Here is a 19,395-nt window from a genome sequence, read left to right on the forward strand (position 1 = left end):
AAATGTGATATTCACGTATAGTATGCTGTCTTTGGTTGAATAAAATAGACCATTAGGCAAAAGACACACCTCGCACACTGTGCAGTGCCACCGCGTCTCGACGTGGTGCTTGCACTCATTGCAAGTGTACACAAAGCGGTCCTGTCCCTGGTTGTGCAGCTCAACGAGCATACACATGGTGCTCCACTTGCACCTCCTGAGAGAGCTGAACTCCCAATGTTTGTCCCTGGCCAAAGTCAGGAAAGCATCACGGCCATCCATCAGGTCACAGGAGAGTAAGGGGTCAGGGTCAATAATGGGAGGCAAACTGTTGACCATGGGGCCGGAGTGGAGGTGGATTACAAAGAAAACCTACAAATGGACAAAGAAACAGTTTAGGAAGAAACTGACACAGACGAAAAAAAGGTCCATAATTTCTGGTTTGGTCTTGGGTAGACATGTGCCGGTTACCGGTTTCACGGTTTACCGTGGTGTGAAAACGTCGCGGTTACAAAACCACTAAAATTTTCCGTCATACCTTAGTACGGTATTCGCTATTTTTCATGTGCCAAAATGCAGCCGAAGTGACTTGGTGCGGCAGCGCTCACCCTTCCCCTGTTTGTTGCCGTGAGTGTCAGTGACGCTATTCTGCTAAACAGCCAGCAAACCCCAAAAACAAACCCTCCAAACACAAGGCGTACTTTTCTTCAATTTATTGAGCTCTCAAATCGTGCTTAAATATACAAATGAATACATTTAAAACGTTGTACAATTGTATTTTTCCACGTGTGATTAGGTTCAACAGGATAGCAGTAGCACCATTAAAAAGTTTGCCAAAAGCAAAACACACATTTTCCTTTCAAATTTAATATACAAACTTACAAAGACGAATGTTAACCGAGGCTAAGCTGGGAGAGCAGCATTGTCGAGGTTTTATGTCTCACAGCCGCTGAGTGACAAACAAGCTTGAATGAAGGGGGGTAGAAAAGGATCGCGTCAAAGATCGCTAATTGAGAAAGGAGGTCTCACTCCTCACTTTTTTTTTTAGATGAAACCTTTCCTCAACAATATTTACATTTTAACTAACTTATAAAACTAACATACATTTTTAACTAACTTATTAACTTATGAATTCTTTGTTCTTTTTAACACAAGGGCATGGCATCATGTAGACTAGAGTTGACACAGTGGCTGAAAATGGCAAAACTTCACTTGAGCTCCCTCCCCTCAAAAAAAGTCATACAGTATATATTTTTAATTTTATTTAGAAGTGTTTTTACTTTTTTATAGCAATTATTTTGTTCTTACTCTAATATTGAGCAACTTGAGCTGTGGCTGTGGGTATAGTCTAGGTTCTATTTATTTTAATTTTATATAAAATATTTCTTATTTTTTGTTAATTTATTTATTTTCACATTATATTCATGTTCCAATTTGCGAATATGTTTTGTAAAAAAAATCCTGTTTAATGGGAAAATTTTTTTTTTCTTTTTTTTAAACCCATACATCTCAAAATTTTGGAGCTATAATTGCAATACCGTGATACCGTGAAACCGCGGTATTTTTGCTCGCGGTTATCGTACCGTCAAAATCTCATACCGGCACATGCCTAGTCTTGGGTCAAAAAATTTTAACCAGTCTCACCTCTTTGTGCTTTTCCATGGTGGCATAAAGCTTCTGGGACAAATCGTTTGCTACATTCGGCATTCCAGGCTTCTTCTTGTTGGCTCGACTCACGCTACTTTTGTTTTTATTTGTCTTCTTGTTGTTTTTCTTCTTAGCATTTTTGCTGTCACCCGGGGTACCCTGAGAATTAGAAACACACAATAAGAGTAAGAAAATCGCTACCACAGGATGACATTCATTAATTTTCTCATAAATTATCATCTTAGGAATGCTGAGACATACTTCTGGAGTTTCAGAGGCAGCTGTATTCTCCTCCTTCTTTCTCTCCTCCTCTTCCTGCTCCAACTCCTTGATGCTTTCCTCCAAAACATTGGGCCAGAAGTCTCCTTCAAAGTAGGGCAGCTCATTGGCGCTGGTAAGTCGGTCTTCAGTTGCTTGTTTGAAAATATCCTGCACGAAAGACAAAAAGCATGTATGCTGAGTTAAAATGCACATGCAAGGCTAAACCCTCCCCCACTGGTTGTTGCTCAGTGTCAGTGCTGTGCTACACGATGGCCATAGGAGGTGAAACTCCTGAACTTTCCCCCCCATCAAAGAAAAGGAAATCGCTTGTATGGGAATACTTCAACTACAGAAAGGTTACAGATGGCCGCGGCTTAGAGGAGTAGGGCCAACTGACATGTAAAACATGTCTGCGTAGGGTGGCTGCCGAGTAGGCAATACCTCCAATATAATTTTGCATTTATACAAAATTGAATGAATGGATGAATGCTTTATTTTGGACAATCAGACAAACCAATTATAATACTTGAGATAAAAGCAACAATATTTAAGACAATAATAATAATAAATAATATTAGAATGTATTCATTGTGTCCAAAAAGTTGTAGGATGAAGCATTTGCTCATTAAAACCTACCCCCCTTTTCTATTCCTCAATAATATCAGTCTGCCCTATTTAATTAGTCCTCATATCAACAAAGAAATAATGTAACCAAATTAAGACGTTAGTAAACACCGTCATCAACGTTTCCCACCAGCTACGAGAATTAACTCCAGCGTGTTAAGTGTGTCTAGCGGTGGTAAAATGTGTTTTTTTCCCTCTGTAGCAACGGTGTGTTGAGAAAGAGTGTGTGTATTATGTAAACATGATACGAGTCATACAGACGTGCTTTTTATGGAAAATAATTCAATTATTTTTGTTCTGATGGTAAATAGAGGAGGTCCAAAAAAATCGATTAATACATGCATCGCGATTCGACACGTGACGATTCGATTACGATTCATAAAGGTTCAAAAACGATTATTTTCCCTCATAACCTTATGGCAGCCGCTCGTAGCAGACCGAAATTCAAGACATGTCTGCCGCCTGGGCACCGTTAACGGGCGCACGCACGTTATGATGGCTGCTGCAGGTTACTGAGAGAGAGATTTACTTCTTTTAAAAGACTGGAAAATAAATGCGTGTATTAGACAGGCAGGCACAGAAGCGCGACCCTGCACAAGTTGTTTTTTAGAGCAAGAGGGGAAGAGAGATAGTTTGTTGCTCCTTTTCTTTTCAGAAAAGGATATCATCATCGCACACACAACATAATTGTTTGCATTAGTCTAACACATATATAGTCTAACACATACATATGGTACAGGTTCTCGTAGGCACCGTCTAACTGTTTGCATTACTCTAACACTTAATATAATTAATCAGGAAATAATATCATTTTCATATTTACGGTAGGACTACACTACTAATATAAAATAAATAGAACACCATAGTTTAATGAGAAGAAATAGAAGAGATACACAATGCCGTCTTATCACAAGATTGACGCACCAACTCTGGCAATCAGCTCTCCCAGCAAACTCCAAGGACAAAGCGCTTTGTCCTAAAACAAGTACAACCAGCCCGGACAGCAAAGTTGATAGCGGGCGTCCCAATCCGCGCACGAACCTAAGCCGCCCAAAACTGGCCACAGAGGGGATGACCCAAAAGCAACGCCCAGAAACGCCTTCGACAAGGCCCGCCTCAGCAAAGACTTAAAAAGACTGGACACTGAGATAACACTGATTTTTTTCTGCTCGGAAACCTGTAGCCTTGTTTTGGATCCAGAATTGTCCCTCCGTCGTCTGTTTTTGCCTTGTTTTTACCATTGTCGACGAATAAATTGTCAACCTGTTTTCGGTGAGTGTTCTTCAAGCTTTTGAAACATGGAGTCAGTACAAAGGGTTAAAATAAGAGGACGCGCGAGATTCGGCCTTCCCGGCGGGTGCACGCGGGGCAGCGTCAGCCGAGCGGCACTTGTTTTGGTTGGTGGTGTCCGCGGGTGCGTCTGAGCCGGGGGGGCAAATTTCAACATGTGCAGCAGTAGTTTTAAGGGATTTCAATCAAAAAATGTCCTGAGTGTGTTGCTCAGACCCATGTGCATCTGTAAGAGGTGAGTACACGAACCCTCCTGTACTGTTAACCTTTTATTGTTGTTGTTTTTGAGATGTTAATAGTTATCGCCGAGCGCTAAGCTAATTAGCTAATTCGCTAACGTGTTTTTTATGCAGAACGTGTAAAACCATGATTAAGTACAGCGGTAACACTTCAAACTTGTAAAATCGTACATAAATCGGTAAAACCAAAGTATATTGGTTAAAAGAAGTCTTATTTCTAAAGATATTTTGTTTCCAGAAAATGTGGCATTCCACTTGTGTAAATTTTATTGTATTGTTTAGAGAAATAAGTGCTCCCTTTAAAGTGGTTAATGTTTTTGCACTTTCTAGTAAAAAAAAAAAAAAAAAAAAATGTTATATTAATAATTTGTTTGGCTACTGTAGCAATTAGTCATGTACGATGCTTCGATAATCGTGATAATCGCGATTATCGTCGATGCCGTGATCATCGTTCTATAATGGAATCGTAGCGCCCTGAATCGTAATCTAATCGAATCGTGGGGTGCCTAAGGTGGCACACCCCTAATGGTAAGGATGTTGAACTGTGGCTGTGGGTTTTAGCTCACCAAAAGGACATTTATTTTAACTTTATTTAGAATATTTCAGTTATTATTATCAGTTCTTTTTTAAAATGTATTTTAACATTATACTTATGTTCCAATTTGCTAATATGTTTTGAAAAATAAAAATCCTGTTCAATGGATTTTTTAAAAACCCAGATATCTCAAAGTAGCACATTTTAGAGCTGTGATTGCAATACTGTGAAACCGTGATATTTTGGCTTAAGATTATTATACAGTCAGAATCTCTTACCGGCACTTGCCTACACTAGCATTTAAAAATGTCTGATGTCTATTTTGCTTACTTCTGGGAAATATTGGCTATTACCGTATTTTTCGGACAATAAGGCGTAGTTTTTTTTTTTCCATAGTTTGGCTGGTGGTGCTACTTATACTCTGGAGCGACTTATGTGTGAAATTATTAACAGATTATTATATCATTTCACATGTTATTCTGGTGTTTTGGAGTGACACTGATGGTTTGGTAAACTTGTTGGCATGTTCTTTATGCTATAGTTATCTGAATAACTTATTAGCTACAGTGGGGAGAACAAGTATTTGATACACCGCCAATGGGTTTTCCCATTGCCAGTGTATCAAATACTTGTTCTATGTTCTTGTTTCTATGGGAAAACCCATTGGCGGTGTATCAAATACTTGTTCTCCCAACTGTATGTTACGTTAACACACCGGCCACGTTCGCATTTCGTTGTTCATTCATCATGTAACGTTATCATACTGTACTCTCATACTGTTCTCTATTGTATTTTGATTTTAAATTGCCTTTCAAGATGACATATCTGTTCTATGTGTTGAAAATGCGACTTATACTCCGGTGCGACTTATATGTTTTTTTTCTCCTCTTCATTGCGTATTTTTGGGCTGGTGCGACTTATACTCAGGTGTGACTTCTAGTTCGAAAAATACGGGATTTACATTTTTCTCCACTATCACACATCGGAAAAAAATTTTTCAACGTTTTTTTTTCTCCCCATTGAGATGCACATGATCAAGGTATGTTGATCCTCTTCAATTAAACATTTAAAAAAAAATACTTAACCAAGTGTCTACATACATGTAGCAAAAGAAAAAAAAAGTCCTTTACAGCCACAATGCCAACTAAACTTTACCTTTCCCGATATACATTAAAATTCTCTAGGTCAATTCAACATACTTAAACACCATCTTGTACATGATTTCTTCTACCAGAAATAATGATAAAATAAATAAATAAATATTTTGTGAATAGTGAACATGGAGGAGATTACAGTTAACAATTTTATGTATTGATCTATTATTTCATTTTTTTTAATCAATCCACTTGACAGATCTTCAAAAGTACAGACGTGAAAGCTACGTTATGCACACCTTGTAGTTGTGCAAGATCCTTTCCCCAAAAGCTTTGTCCAGCATCTTCCGATACCAGTCTTGAAGCCTCTTAGGTTTAGGGATCTTCTGCTCGGGAGGATGACAGTGGAAGATGTAGTCATCCCCCTCACTTGGTGGACATGCCCAGATGTGGCCTTGAGCATAGCTTCACACGAGCAGAGGGCAAAGGTGAGACCCGAGAACTGTTTGTGATAAGAACAAAATACGTGATACATGCAGAATTAGGATTACCCGAGTTTCTTGGCATATTCTAGATAGCCGATAAGGATCTCATGGTACACTGCTGTTCTTAAAACTCTGGGTTTGAAGAAGTGAATACTGTCAAGGTAAGATATGTAGACTCGTCTGCAAAGGTAAGGAGAGTAGAGGTTAAAATTTTCCCAACCATACAAATAATCGATTGTCACGTACGTCATTATGGAATAATTAGAGGTACAGACCTAGTGTTGGGGAAAGGGCATTCAGAGCCGTACTCCTGTACATGCATGCCAAAGAAGCACACATCTACACCATCAATCTCTTCAAAGGCGAAAAGTGCTTTGGTTCTGTAAGGAAAGGTCTCTGGCATCTCACCGGTATCCACAAACCTAAAATCAGCAAGAGTAAACATATTTGAAAGTGTGACATGAAAGTAAAAGTAGGAAAATTGTGTCATGTATGAATTAGTGCTGCAACGATTAATCGATTAACTCGAGTATTCGATTGGAAAAAAATATTCGAATTAAATTTTGTTGCTTCGAGTATTCGTTTAATTAACGTGGCGTTGTAATGGTTTATTTTGAAAGTTTTTGCATTTAGTTTTATTGATTAGAGCGGATATAGTGCCCTCTGGTCTGCCTCTTTTCACATGGCTGAATGCAACTGCTCCCTGTTAAGACCAACGTAAGGTAAGTTTTTGTTTGAGCTAATGTTTTTTAATGCATTTATAATTTAGTATATAGGTATATTTGGCCGTTTTTTGTGGGAATATGTGTCTGAACCATTTGTTAAGTGACTTTAGCATTTTATAGCATTTAAGCTAGCGGACGTTTTCTATGCAAGTTAGCTAATTGTTCTTTTGTTGTACAGACATCCTCATTTAAAAAAAAGAAATTTATACCGTTTGAGGCTGAGATATTTTAATTTTTCATGTTCCTTATCCGATTACTCGATTATTCGAACTAACTAGTCCATCGATTAATCGACTACTAAAATATTCGATAGCTGCAGCCCTAGCATGAATTAGGGTTGGGAACCCCTGCGTACCTCATGATACGATACGATACGATCTGCGATAAAAGGCTCATTGATCTCACGATATGGCGATACAACAACTATCGATACATTCTCCAGGAAATCATTCTAGGACAGACATGATCAACGTCCGACCCGGGGGCCAAATGCGTCCCGTGGACAAATTTCATCCGGCCCCCAGCCTCTGTCATAAAATCAATAACGTCTGGCCCACACACAGACTTAATAAATTGGTCAGCAGTACTGCTACCAGCATATGAAGTAGCTTACACACTAAATGCTGCTCCTCATTTACCCACTAAAAGGCAGCAGCACTCTAAACAACATTACCATGTGTGACCCTTTACTCGCAAATTTCTAAAATGGCGACAATCAACAAAAAAAGAAAGTTGATTGCGACAGCCGACGCTTCAAGGACAGGTGGAAATTGGACTATTTCTCCACTAAAATACGCAACAACTGTGTCTGCCTCATTTGCAAAGAGACAGTTGCTGCTATTAAAGAGTTCAATGTGAGGCGATATTACCAAAGACGACACGCTAACATGTACGACAAGATTACAGGGAAGATACGTAGCGAGAAATTGAAACAACTTGAAGTTAGTTTAATTTCACAGCAGTACCGTGAGTTGAAAGAGTACACCACAAAGGCTAGTTGAGAGATTGTTAAAATTATTAATTTGAAAAAATAATTAAGCAAATGTGACACACAGAATGGCTTGCTAAAATTTGCCTAAATAATATTTCTACGTAAAGGACGTCAGCCAAGGTCGGCCCCCCACATTTTTACCACACCAAATCTGGCCCTCTTTGCAAAACGTTTGGACACCCCTGTTCTAGGATGTTCTACAAACAAACTAATAAAAAGAAAACAAGTTATTTTCATTTTTCAGCTGTGAATTAAAATGAAATCATGACTAGTAGACGTCCAATCCTAATGAACATTCGTTCCTTCGCTGCAATCCCTCACACTCCAAACGGCTTAGACGTCAATGGCCGTCAGTGTCAGTAAATGCCAGGAAATGAGTTCATTTTAGGGCATTTACACGTAACTTACTGTTGATTTTGGAGCATTTACCAGTCACTTCCAGTTTATTTTGGGATATTGAAAAAGTAGTGACTCTAGAATGTCTCCAAATGATCGGAACGGACTCAAAATCAATCGGAAATAACCTGTAAATGCCCGACAATGAACAGGAATTGACCTGTAAATGCCTACAAGGCTGGCTGCGAATGCCCCGGTTTTCAGTGCCATTGGCACGGCGCTAGATGTCCAATCCAGTCAAAATAAATTGGATGTCTAGCGCAGTCAATGGCAGCCAGTGAGCTAACAGACACTTTTCTAATGGAAGATTTTGTTAGAAACCTGTTGGTTCATTTGTTTAAACAGTGAGATCCTTATAAAATAATATTTAGATTCTTGGCAGGAGAATATCGATAACCTTTTGTCTACATCACCTTTTTGATATATTGTCACACCCCTAGTGAAAATAATGGAATCAATCTTGACCACTTACTGTATTTTAAAAGTGAAATAAAGTTTAACTTTTTGATTATTTCAATTAACAGAAATATTATATATATATATATATATATAAAAAACGATTAAAAAAAATTTTTTTTTTTACTGACACAGCCACGTTGTGTTGAAGAAACGTAGGCGGCGACCCGTTGCCGACCATTACGGTACATGACGTCACCGTTTCGGTAATACTTCACTCTAATCGGCCGAATGATTTCGTCTGTGTTAAATTCTGCTTTTTCACTCCTCATAAAGCACAGAATTTAGTTTCTTGAACTCATTTGAGTCAACGTTTATTGCAGCTCCGCAACTCGGACCATAACAAACGTAAACACACAGACTTCCTGTGTCCGTCAACTATATCTGTCCCTCGGGAAACTTAAACCCAAATAACAATATTCCTATTGTTACTGTCGTGTTGACAGCGATGAGCTCTCACGGATTTCCGACTTACGTTCTCACTTTCATTTTACCGTATCAATCCATGGAAGAAACATTTATTCATCATGATGAAACGAGCAAGTTATACAGCAGCCTTTAAAAGAAAAGTCACATCTGTTTTTTTTTCTCCTAGATTCTGGTAAGTTGGAGAAGTTGTCGAATCATATTATTACTGTAAATATTGTCAGTTTATGGTAATGTTTTGAACTACCAATATGCTATGCTTATGCTGTTTCACCAGTCAGTAAAATGACATTTCTGTATCTGTACACGAGCGCTGTTTTCTTATATTCTTCTATTTATTGGTGCTAAAATTAGGGTGCGCGTTATAAACGGGTACAATAATTTCCCCTAGATTTTACAAGAAAATTTGGGGTGCGCATTATACACAGGTGCGCCTTATATTTGGGAAATTACGGTATTTGCATTACAAATGCTGACAAATATTCAAAGTAGAACACAAACCCCTTTTTTCTTAACTTGGTCAGGAATACTCTCACCTTGCTTTCATGCCTTGTTTCACCTCCACCGTTTTGTCCGAACTTGCAACCACCCGCACAAACACCTCTCCAGCTTCCGGGTGGTTCTGTCGCTTCAAGAATTTATTGACACGCTCTTCTATAGACATTCCCAGTCGGGTTGACTGCAGCCCTGCAGCATTAATACAGGAGTTAAAATTATGATGTTTACTATAGTTTGTTAAAAACAATGCAGACAGTTCAATAAAATACACACACACACAAAAAAGAATGCATCGAGATGGTTGACTTAAGAGAATGTGAACTAACTTTTAGCTGAGAACTTGTTGTCCTTCCGTGTTTTCCCACTTCTCTTTAAACAGTTGTCACAGATGAATCTGTCAATAGTAAGGTTTATATACAATACTTACTCATTGGAAAGAAGCACATTTACATTCAAAGTATGTCAATTTTGGACAGGTTTCTCACCCAGATGGCCAAATAACCTCATAGTGCAAGACACATATCTGGTGCATCTTCCGTCCACAATCTTTACATTCAACAAACCTGATAAGAAGCAAACAAACAACAGACTTACCATCACAACATTAACATGGCAAAAGCCTTGATACTTGAGTAACAAACACCACTCTCTACATAGAGTACTTGCAAGCAGAGAGGTGCAAAATAGAACCAATAGGACAAGGTGCGGTGGTTTGTGTCTACTTACGGCTCAGGTTCCAGTACATCGTTCTTCTTTTTTTCAAACTGGTCTTTTGATATCATCCTGATGGGGAAATAATAAAAAAATAATGACATGAAGAACGACAAACGCTTGTTTCAGTGACATTAAAGCTGTGGAAACCAGTGGTGTAACAATTCGCATGGATGTATTGAACCGTTTTGTTTCGCATGTTCGGTTTTCTTGGGTTTATAATTTTTTTTGCCCCACCCCCAAAAAATATTTCTTTTTGGCCACCCAATTTAAGTTACCAATCGACAAAAGCAAGAGGATAACCCTATAGTTGTGTGTACATTGTTCCATGGAGACGGTGTATGGCACAAGTAAAACATTTAAAATGTCAACGCACTTAAAGGGAACCTCGGACTTAAAGACTTGTAGGCTCTAAAAGCCACAATTGTTCTCTTATACTAAAATATATCATTAGAAACAAATAAAATATTGCCATTGATTTGAAAATCTATAATATTTAGTAGTGATGCACGATAATACATTTTTCAACAGATACCGATAACCGATAATTTCCTCCTCATTCCAACCGATAACCGATAATGTCAAGCCGATAATTCTATTTAAAGATTTATGTAAAATTTAAAAGTATACACAAAAGAAAATATTACTGTGCAAAAATATAATTTATTGCTCTTTTTTTCAACATAAAATATGAACAAGTCGTCAATTCCAACATCTAAATAATGACAGATTGTCTGACATTGTGTAATGGTAAACTTTTGGCAACAATTACTTACAGAGTAAATACCCAAGTTGCACAAAAATGCCTTTAAAAGTAAGCCATTCCTAACATATATAACATTAATACACTGCAAAACACACCTCCTTAAAACTATTCAGTTTTAAGTGTAAATCTATTGGAAATAAGTAAAATTATCTGCCAGCGCTTCAAGTTTATTTCTCTCAGCTTTCTTGGAAGAAAAATAGCTAGCTGAAAATAATCTTAACAGCCTTATTTTAAGCAATACATTATTATACTTAATCCTAAAAAAAAAAAAAAAACCTTGGAAGAAGAAAAGATTTTGAATAATATTTGTGGCTACAGAATATTATTGTTATTTCATTACAACAGGAATGTGCATATTTAAATTGATAAGTGCCAATAAATTTTGATTATCTACTGTGACTGCAATTGAGCAGACAAATAAATTAATTTGAAAATGATTACTAATGTTATATGCTTTGTTGCATACTGTGAAAATGATTAACTCAAAAGAGCGAGATGTCATGTACCCATTCTGCAGCGCTTTGTTTACATTTGCGGCACTAACGACATGTGCTTTACAGCAGCTAAACTGATACACGGCAGTACTATTTGGATGGAGTTGGAGCTCGCATCTCCGTGCGTGTTGTTTTGTGCCTGAGTTTTGTTAAGCCAAAAATAAAGGCAGCGTTACAAAGTCATCTGACCGCTCGTCATTTTACATACTGAATGCATTATTGGCTGGCTGACTTCATTTTCTCCATGTTTAAATTATCATCTAACCACTGTGCCGTCATGATAAGCTTGCTTACTGGACATCACTTCTCCAAATGTACACGGTGAAAATGTGATTGGCATGTTTTTCATGAAGAATGGTGGTCGTATAAACTGCATTATTTTTTTATCCAGGGCTTTGGCTCTCGGGTCATTTAGGTAAAAAAAAAATCATATCTCGTCTCGGCGGCGGCTACGTTCCTACCAGATAATCCGCCCGCACCGGCCGGTTCGCCGCGGCGTATTCGGGGGCTGGCTCTGCTCGCACGCCGTGAGGGAACGCTCGAGAAACCGCGGTGTTCGCCGGAGGTCCTGAAGCCGTGGAACCGGGCTCTGCCCGCCGCGGCGGCCTGCCGGACCAGCCAGAGCGGCGGGCTCCGTTGGAGGACGGCTACTTGCCGACTATCGGTCTCCAGTCGTGCCGGTGTTTAGCCTTAGACGCGAGTTTACCACCCGCCTTGGGCTGCTTTCCCAAACAACCCGACTCTGTATCGTCACAAGCCCCGTAGTTTAACTTAGTGTTTACAATAGCTTTAGCATTCCCGCTAGCAGCAGCAGGCTCGTATTCGTTCCAAAAATCTTTGTGATGCAGTTTTAAATGGATGCTGGGTTAGTGGTTTTGAATGAGGACGCTTTCTTTCGGTCTTGTGGAACTTCTGCGGTACATGTTTCGAAGATGGCGAGAGCGTCGTTTTTTTAGTAACAGCCGCCATAATATTCAACTATTTCTTGTCGTGTAACTCCGCCTCCTCAACCCCTCCTCCCTCAGGGGCTTCAGAGAGGGGAGGGGTTGAGGAGGCAGCATGCTGAATTCTTCGGTTGCGCACATTTGGAGGCTAAATCAAATAAAGTATATAATTATCGGATTGCATTATCGGTTGAATTTTTTTATTATCTGGATTATCTGTGTGACGTCATAATTGCCATTATCGGCCAATAATTATCGGCGACCGATATTATCGTGTATCTTTAATATTTAGTATGTTTTGGCCTAAGGAGGGTGCCATTTTTATGCGTGCAATGGATGCTTGGGGTGATGACGTAGTCTATCACCGTCACTAGACAACACTACCGGTGTTCTGAAATTCCGCGGCGAGACGTCCAACACATGCGCACATCGATTAAATACGGTATTTATCTTTTGTGTTTTATAGTCTTTTATTACCTTTTCATTTCCTCATTTTTTGCATGTGCTTCCTACTCATACTTTTAAGCATTGTTTTCTTGAGGTAGCTTTAAAGCAAATTGTTGATCTGTTTGACCAAATTAGTCACGTAGCGTATTTAAACCACCCTTATTTGATATTACTATGTTTAAGTGTTTTCTTAAGACATCTTTAATATCTTCTGTATGCATCTAAACAAAAAAAGCTAAAAGCGCATGGTAGTACTTTGGGTGTCAAATTTGCGCATTCTAAGACATTTCGCCGGTTTAGCACATTTTGGCAGAACACCGGTTTTGTCCTACTTTCGTCTTGTCTTATCCTGTCTTTCCTGTTCATTTTGCTTTTGCTGCTCGTTTTGTGAAATATCGACAGTTCTGTCATGGTCATTAATGTTCCTCTCGGGTTCAAATTGAAAGGGTTGAAAAGATGACATATTTATGTAGCTAGAGTCATACTCTGGAAGCCTGGCAGCGTAACCAAGTGACGTCACCGCCCTGCGATTTCAACAACAATGGCAAACTGCTAGTTAGACTAATTTTACAAATTTTATTAAAACAAAAACACCAAGAGGGGTCTTAATTAGGGCTGTCAAACGATTAAAATTTTTAATAGAGTTAATTACAGCTTAAAAATTAATTAATCATAATTAATCGCAATTAATCGCAATTCAAACCACCTATAAAATATGCCATATTTTTCTGTAAATTATTGTTGGAATGGAAAGATAAGGCACAAGATGGATATATACATTCAACATACGGTACATAAGGAATGTATTTGTTTATTATAAAAATAAATCAACAAGATGGCATTAACATTATTAACATTCTGTTAAAGCGATCCATGGATAGAAAGACTCGAAGTTCTTAAAAAAAAAAAAAAAAAAAAAAAAAATGTTAGTACAAGTAATAGAAATTTTATATTAAAACCCCTCTTAATGTTTTCGTTTTAATAAAATTTGTAAAATTTTCAATCAAAAAATAAACTAATAGCCCGCCATTGATGTCGATAATTACTTACACAATGCTCATGGGAGCTGAACCCTATAGAATCAGTCGCACCCAAGCGCCAGCAGAGGGCGGCAAAACTCCATAGACACAACAAGTGAGCGTTTCACTGCACTGTCATTTAAATCTGTGAGCGGGCCATCTGCGTTAATTGTGTCAAATAGTTTAACGTGATTAATTTTAAAAATTAATTAACGCCCGTTAACGCGATAATTTTGACAGCCCTAGTTTTAATATAAAATTATTTTAACTAAGGGTGTAACGGTACATGCATTTGTATTGAACCGTTTCGGTACGTGGTGCTCGGTTCGGAACGGTGGCGTACTTAACGAGTTTCTGACGTAATGTAACCCTTACTTTTCGAGGCCGTGAGTCGATCGGGTTACAGTTTCTTTTTGTAGATTATATTTACTCCGTCTTCTCTACTATAATGAGGACCAACACGGTAGGACAGTATAACCCAGAAACGTCAATGGCGCGACAACGTGGCCGCCGTGAGAACGCAATGAAACGTGGGCGTTAAAGTCAATCAGCCAATGCACACCAGTCGCAGTGCGGTCGCGTCCCAGAAGCGGCTCAACACGACGCCCGCGAAAAGAACAGCAGAGTTTATTATTTGACGCGAGACACTACCCTCCTGCGTCAATACTACTACCGGTAGTAATTAATTTCTAATTAATTTCTGTGTGGCACTCTAACTTGAGAAAATCCACGAATAAAGCTTTTGAAAACAGTTCATAAGAAAAAAAAAAAATGATTCATTGAGGCATTTCATTTGTAAAATACGTGTTAAAATCTTGGTCATTGGGATTGCTTTTCTCTTTAGCATAGGACTTCTTTTTTCTTCTTTCTTTCAGAAAGAAAGCTGACCAATACGCGGGGTCTGAAAGGCAAATTGTTGTTGGATTATTATCTTTAAATACCCACTACTTTTTGAGCAGAATTCTAGCTTTGTATAGGCTAATGCTCCTATTGTTGAAAGCACAAAGGTGTGTAATAAACAACTAGCACATTTATATTTTGCATTTTGTTTTCTTACTGTACCGAAAATGAAAAGAACCGTGACCTCAAAACCGAGGTACGTACCGAACCGAGATTTTTGTGTACCGTTACACCCCTAATTTTAACTCAACCTTTATCTTTTAAGAACTACAAGTCTTTCTATCCGTGGATCCCTTTAAAACAGCTCCATCTGACAATGAATGCTGCTTCTACACGAAGAAAATGAGTTTGATATTATTACTACAACCAAATCTCTGCTGTAAGCAGAAAATATGGTTTAGTCCAAAAATTCTAGCCTGATTAGTTACATTTGCCATGTTCAGGCACATTTTCCTTGTTTACTCATATTTCATGTAATTTTTTATCTAATTGTAACAATTTAAGAATTTATTTTGTGATTTATTTATTTTTAAAGATTTTTTAAAAAACTAACATATATTAAATTATTATTTTTAATTTATTAGAAAATTGAAGTATCTAAAATTGAAAGCATTTTAAAGTAAACTTGTTCACTGCCTTTTTGTACCTAAAATTAACCAAACCACGCACTTAAACTGAACCAAAATTACATTGTGCTGTTTTGTTACACCCCTAGTATAAACTTGTGCTCTTTGACCAAGTATCATAAGCAGGGGTGCACATAAGTGGTCCGCATGCGCGCATGCGGACTGGACGTACACAAACGCGCTGGCCCTCAACGGCTTCCATACGCTTTTGCGTACCGATGGCTGACCACTGTATTTGCGGCAGACACGAGAAAATAACTTCTCAAAATGTCGAAGAGGCAGGCCACACTGAGTAATTACTTCCGTGTTCCCCCACCCCCGTCAAAAGACAGACAGACGACAGAGACGTCACCGGAGCTACCGAAAAAAAGGACTTTTGCCGAAAAGTGGCTACAGGAGGTACAATGGCAAGAAGCAAATGATGCTGGCACGGAAATGCGGTACAAAATGTGCCGTGAGAATCCCAATGTCGCCGATAAGAGCATCGCATTTTTTGTAGGGTTAAAGAATTTCAGCCATCCAAACTTTGAAAAGCACGAAAAAAACAGCATGTGGCAATTAAGCAAACTATCGATGTCAGACACGACCCCACTCGCCCTATGGACAAGTCGCGGAATAAAGGTAATGAACAGCGACATACACTGACAAACGTGTTTTTGCTCGCATTTTACAAAGCTAAACATGCACGTTCAATGAGGTCTTATGAGGAGGACATCCCACTTTTAAAAAGGCTTGGAGTTAATGTGGGAACCACATAATGCCCTTTATTTTGAATTGGTGCTTTTATGTTTATTTCTTTACATTTCACTTCAAAGTAATCACAATTTTGTTGTGCCAGTTGATGTTAATCCAGCATTAATTGTTAATATAATTAATTAAAGTTAATTGGCTCTAAGTAAAACTTGTCATAAATTTATCGCATCAGGCGGGTCGGCTCTCAAGCTCAATGAGGACCAAGTCACATCTCCAGGTCCTCCTCTGAGTACCTGGGCGAAAAATTATGTGCACCCCTGATCATAAGTTAAATTTCTATTGCATAAGATTCTAAAAATATAGGAAAAAAACTCAAATGCTTTAATCTAATTTAATACAACAATGTTATACATAACTGAAAAATCAGCTGTACGTGTATTATTTTACTTACGTTTGCGGCTGTGCAGGGTCATCTCCTAACGTCACACTTTCTCCCTGAATCTCATTGAAGCACTTCTCACAAAAATGGTACCTGGGAACATTTTGCAAATTGTTGCAAAGTGACATTTTAAACATAAAACAGTTATTATTTTAACTCCTTAAGTTCTTAAAGGAACAATGTTAATTGAGTTTGTTCATTTCAAATTATTTAATAGCGGAAAAAGTTTTCTGGAATTAAGCATATTCCTGCTGGTCTGTGCAAAGTGTGCAGTGACAGAAGAATATGGCTGTAATTACCAAGTTCATACTGTAGGAGGTGCAAGGGAATACGGTTTAAAAAACCGAGTGGATGGCGATAGTCAAATGGAAGATATTGTAGTTTTTTTTTGCTCTTTTTATGCCAATTAAAGAAGCCATAAGTAAGAATTGCACGTCAATTATTCATTGAATTGCCCAAATATATCAATTGACATTAAAGACGCGTTTTTGTTGTTGTTTTTTTTTGCAATATTCCAAAAAGTTCTCAATGATGAAGCCCAGATTGTACCATTTTAAAAGATTGTCAGCCCTTAAAAGTTATTTTGATTCTGCGATTGTGACGAATGTTCCGCCCTCCACAAATCCAATGACAAGATCAGTTCTATGTCTGCATCCAGATTGGCAGAGCTCTGTAATCTGTAGGACTATTCAAACACTTTCCAAACAAACCAATACAACGCCACTAATTTAACGAATCCTCAAAGCACCAAAATTTGATTAGAAATTTTTTGTAATCGAATTACTGGAGTTTAATCGATTAATCTTTGCAGCACTACAAAGTTGCACTATTTCTCCTCGAAAGGTTGATGTACTTTTGGGTTTTCCTACATTACTTTCATTACTATTCAACCACAGCGCAACTTGAAACCCTTACATTTGAAGACAATTGTATACTCCATACATTCTTATGTAATAGACATAGGTTGTTGAATACACATGCTGTTTATTCACATGATCATTGCTAACGTTAGTGTGTGGTTTGTTAGCCTCTGTCTCTTCTGATTAAAATGCAAAATTGGTATGATAACGCAGCTTGATTCATATTTTGCGAAGCAATCATCAGAAGGGATCTGAGGGGATCCTGGTTGCAGTACCATTTTTGACCACCAATCTTACACATGGCTTCTTGAAATTGCAGTATTCTCTGTGTGATTCCACAACTGTGAAATGTGGACTGCTTACAAATGTGTCGAGCCTTTCAGAATGTTCTAATCACGGTGGCATGACTGGAAATGTCAACATAGAACGGTGGGGAAAATACCTGTTTTGGTAACTGTAGTATGTGCCGCCAGTTGGGATGGTGCAAAGCTGTTTTCCATAACAACAGAGTGTTTGTGGGGAAAATTCAAACTGCACATAAACATGGGAGAAAAAGAAATATTGCAAAAACAACTAAAATGTCAACAGACATTACAACAGTATAAGAAAAGGAATTCATCACAGATGAAAATGGCCTTGTTCAAAGTTTTTAAGATTTGTTGAAAACATAGAATTTGAAATTAATATTTTCCTCTTAAAATTATACATTTTCTCAGGTGAAACTTTTGTTCTGTTCTGATTCAAATATTGAAATTTGTCACTTACAGCATCATTGCTTTTTTTTTTTTTTTTTTTTCCACAATTTGTAAGGTGTCCCAAATTTTGGAACCCGGTTTGTAGTATACAGCTTTCTCGGTACATCATACCTTCCTGCCGCAGCAGTAGCCCAAGCTTTGCATGACGGGGTCAATCTCAGCCTCGAAAACCTCGGCTAACTTGGAGCAACACTTGTACACACGAGAGGTCTTGCGGTTGTACAGCCATGCATTGTTGAACATCAGCCAGACATCATCTACATACTGCCAGGGATCCTGGTACTGGCCAGTGTCCAGTTTGCGCTTTATGGTGGACAGATCTATTGGGTTCTTAACTATGTCAAAATAGTCCTAAGGAGAGAAAATAACATGTTTTAAGTTAGAGCAGAGCAGTGTTACTATGCAGATGAGAACTTGGCAACGTTACATTTCCTTTTAATTAGTTTACTTTGAAGGTTTATTATGTTACAATAGTCAGAATAAATGCCTTTAGTTTGTAGTTCCAAATCATTCTACAATGTAATTTCTTACTTATGGACAATATGCCTCAACTTTTTTTCTACAAATTTCAAATTTATGCAGCTCATTTGCAGATTTTAACAATTCTGAAGTAAAGCGTGTAGATAAATAAACAGACTACTAAACTTGGAGGGGGGGAGCAGGATGATCATTTTCTACATGATGGGCAACATTTATATTAAAGGGATCCACGGATAGGAAGACTTGTAGTTCTTAAAAGATAAACATTAGTATGAGTTAAAATAATTTGATATTGAAAACCCTCTTGATATTTTCATTTTTATACAATTTGTAAAATTAGTTTAACTGGACGTCGACGTCACATGGTTACGTTGCCGGGCTTCCAGAGTATGACTCTAGCGACATAAACATGTCATCTGTTCAACCCTGATCAATTTGAACCAAGAGGAACATTAATGAGCCTGACAGAAATGTCGATATTTCACAAAACAAGCAGCAAAAGCAAAATGAACAGGAAAGACGGGACGAGACAAGAGTAGGACAAAACTAGTGTTCTCCCAAAATGTGCTAGAAGACACATATTAGACACTCAAAGTACTCCCGTGCGCTTTCAGC

At 38.1% G+C, this 19,395-nt stretch overlaps 1 protein-coding gene across 3 annotated transcripts in view; it reads right to left on the bottom strand.

Moving 5' to 3' along the window:
• The window catches only part of crebbpa (CREB binding protein a), a 73,790-nt gene that overhangs the window by 4,162 nt on the left and 50,233 nt on the right, over window positions 1-19,395 (bottom strand). For all 3 annotated transcript variants that reach the window (XM_057843042.1, XM_057843041.1, XM_057843043.1), the window contains 13 exons: window positions 18,412-18,651; window positions 17,988-18,076; window positions 16,698-16,778; window positions 10,373-10,429; window positions 10,132-10,209; window positions 9,973-10,040; window positions 9,685-9,835; window positions 6,430-6,576; window positions 6,221-6,334; window positions 5,969-6,134; window positions 1,888-2,055; window positions 1,624-1,785; window positions 70-351 (listed from right to left, as the gene is read on the bottom strand). In XM_057843042.1, the coding sequence (XP_057699025.1) occupies window positions 70-351; window positions 1,624-1,785; window positions 1,888-2,055; window positions 5,969-6,134; window positions 6,221-6,334; window positions 6,430-6,576; window positions 9,685-9,835; window positions 9,973-10,040; window positions 10,132-10,209; window positions 10,373-10,429; window positions 16,698-16,778; window positions 17,988-18,076; window positions 18,412-18,651 (1,803 nt within the window). The remainder of the gene's footprint in view (window positions 1-69; window positions 352-1,623; window positions 1,786-1,887; window positions 2,056-5,968; window positions 6,135-6,220; window positions 6,335-6,429; window positions 6,577-9,684; window positions 9,836-9,972; window positions 10,041-10,131; window positions 10,210-10,372; window positions 10,430-16,697; window positions 16,779-17,987; window positions 18,077-18,411; window positions 18,652-19,395) is intronic.

The sequence above is a fragment of the Corythoichthys intestinalis genome, chromosome 8 (assembly GCF_030265065.1).
Source record: "Corythoichthys intestinalis isolate RoL2023-P3 chromosome 8, ASM3026506v1, whole genome shotgun sequence".
Classification (NCBI taxonomy): domain Eukaryota; kingdom Metazoa; phylum Chordata; class Actinopteri; order Syngnathiformes; family Syngnathidae; genus Corythoichthys; species Corythoichthys intestinalis.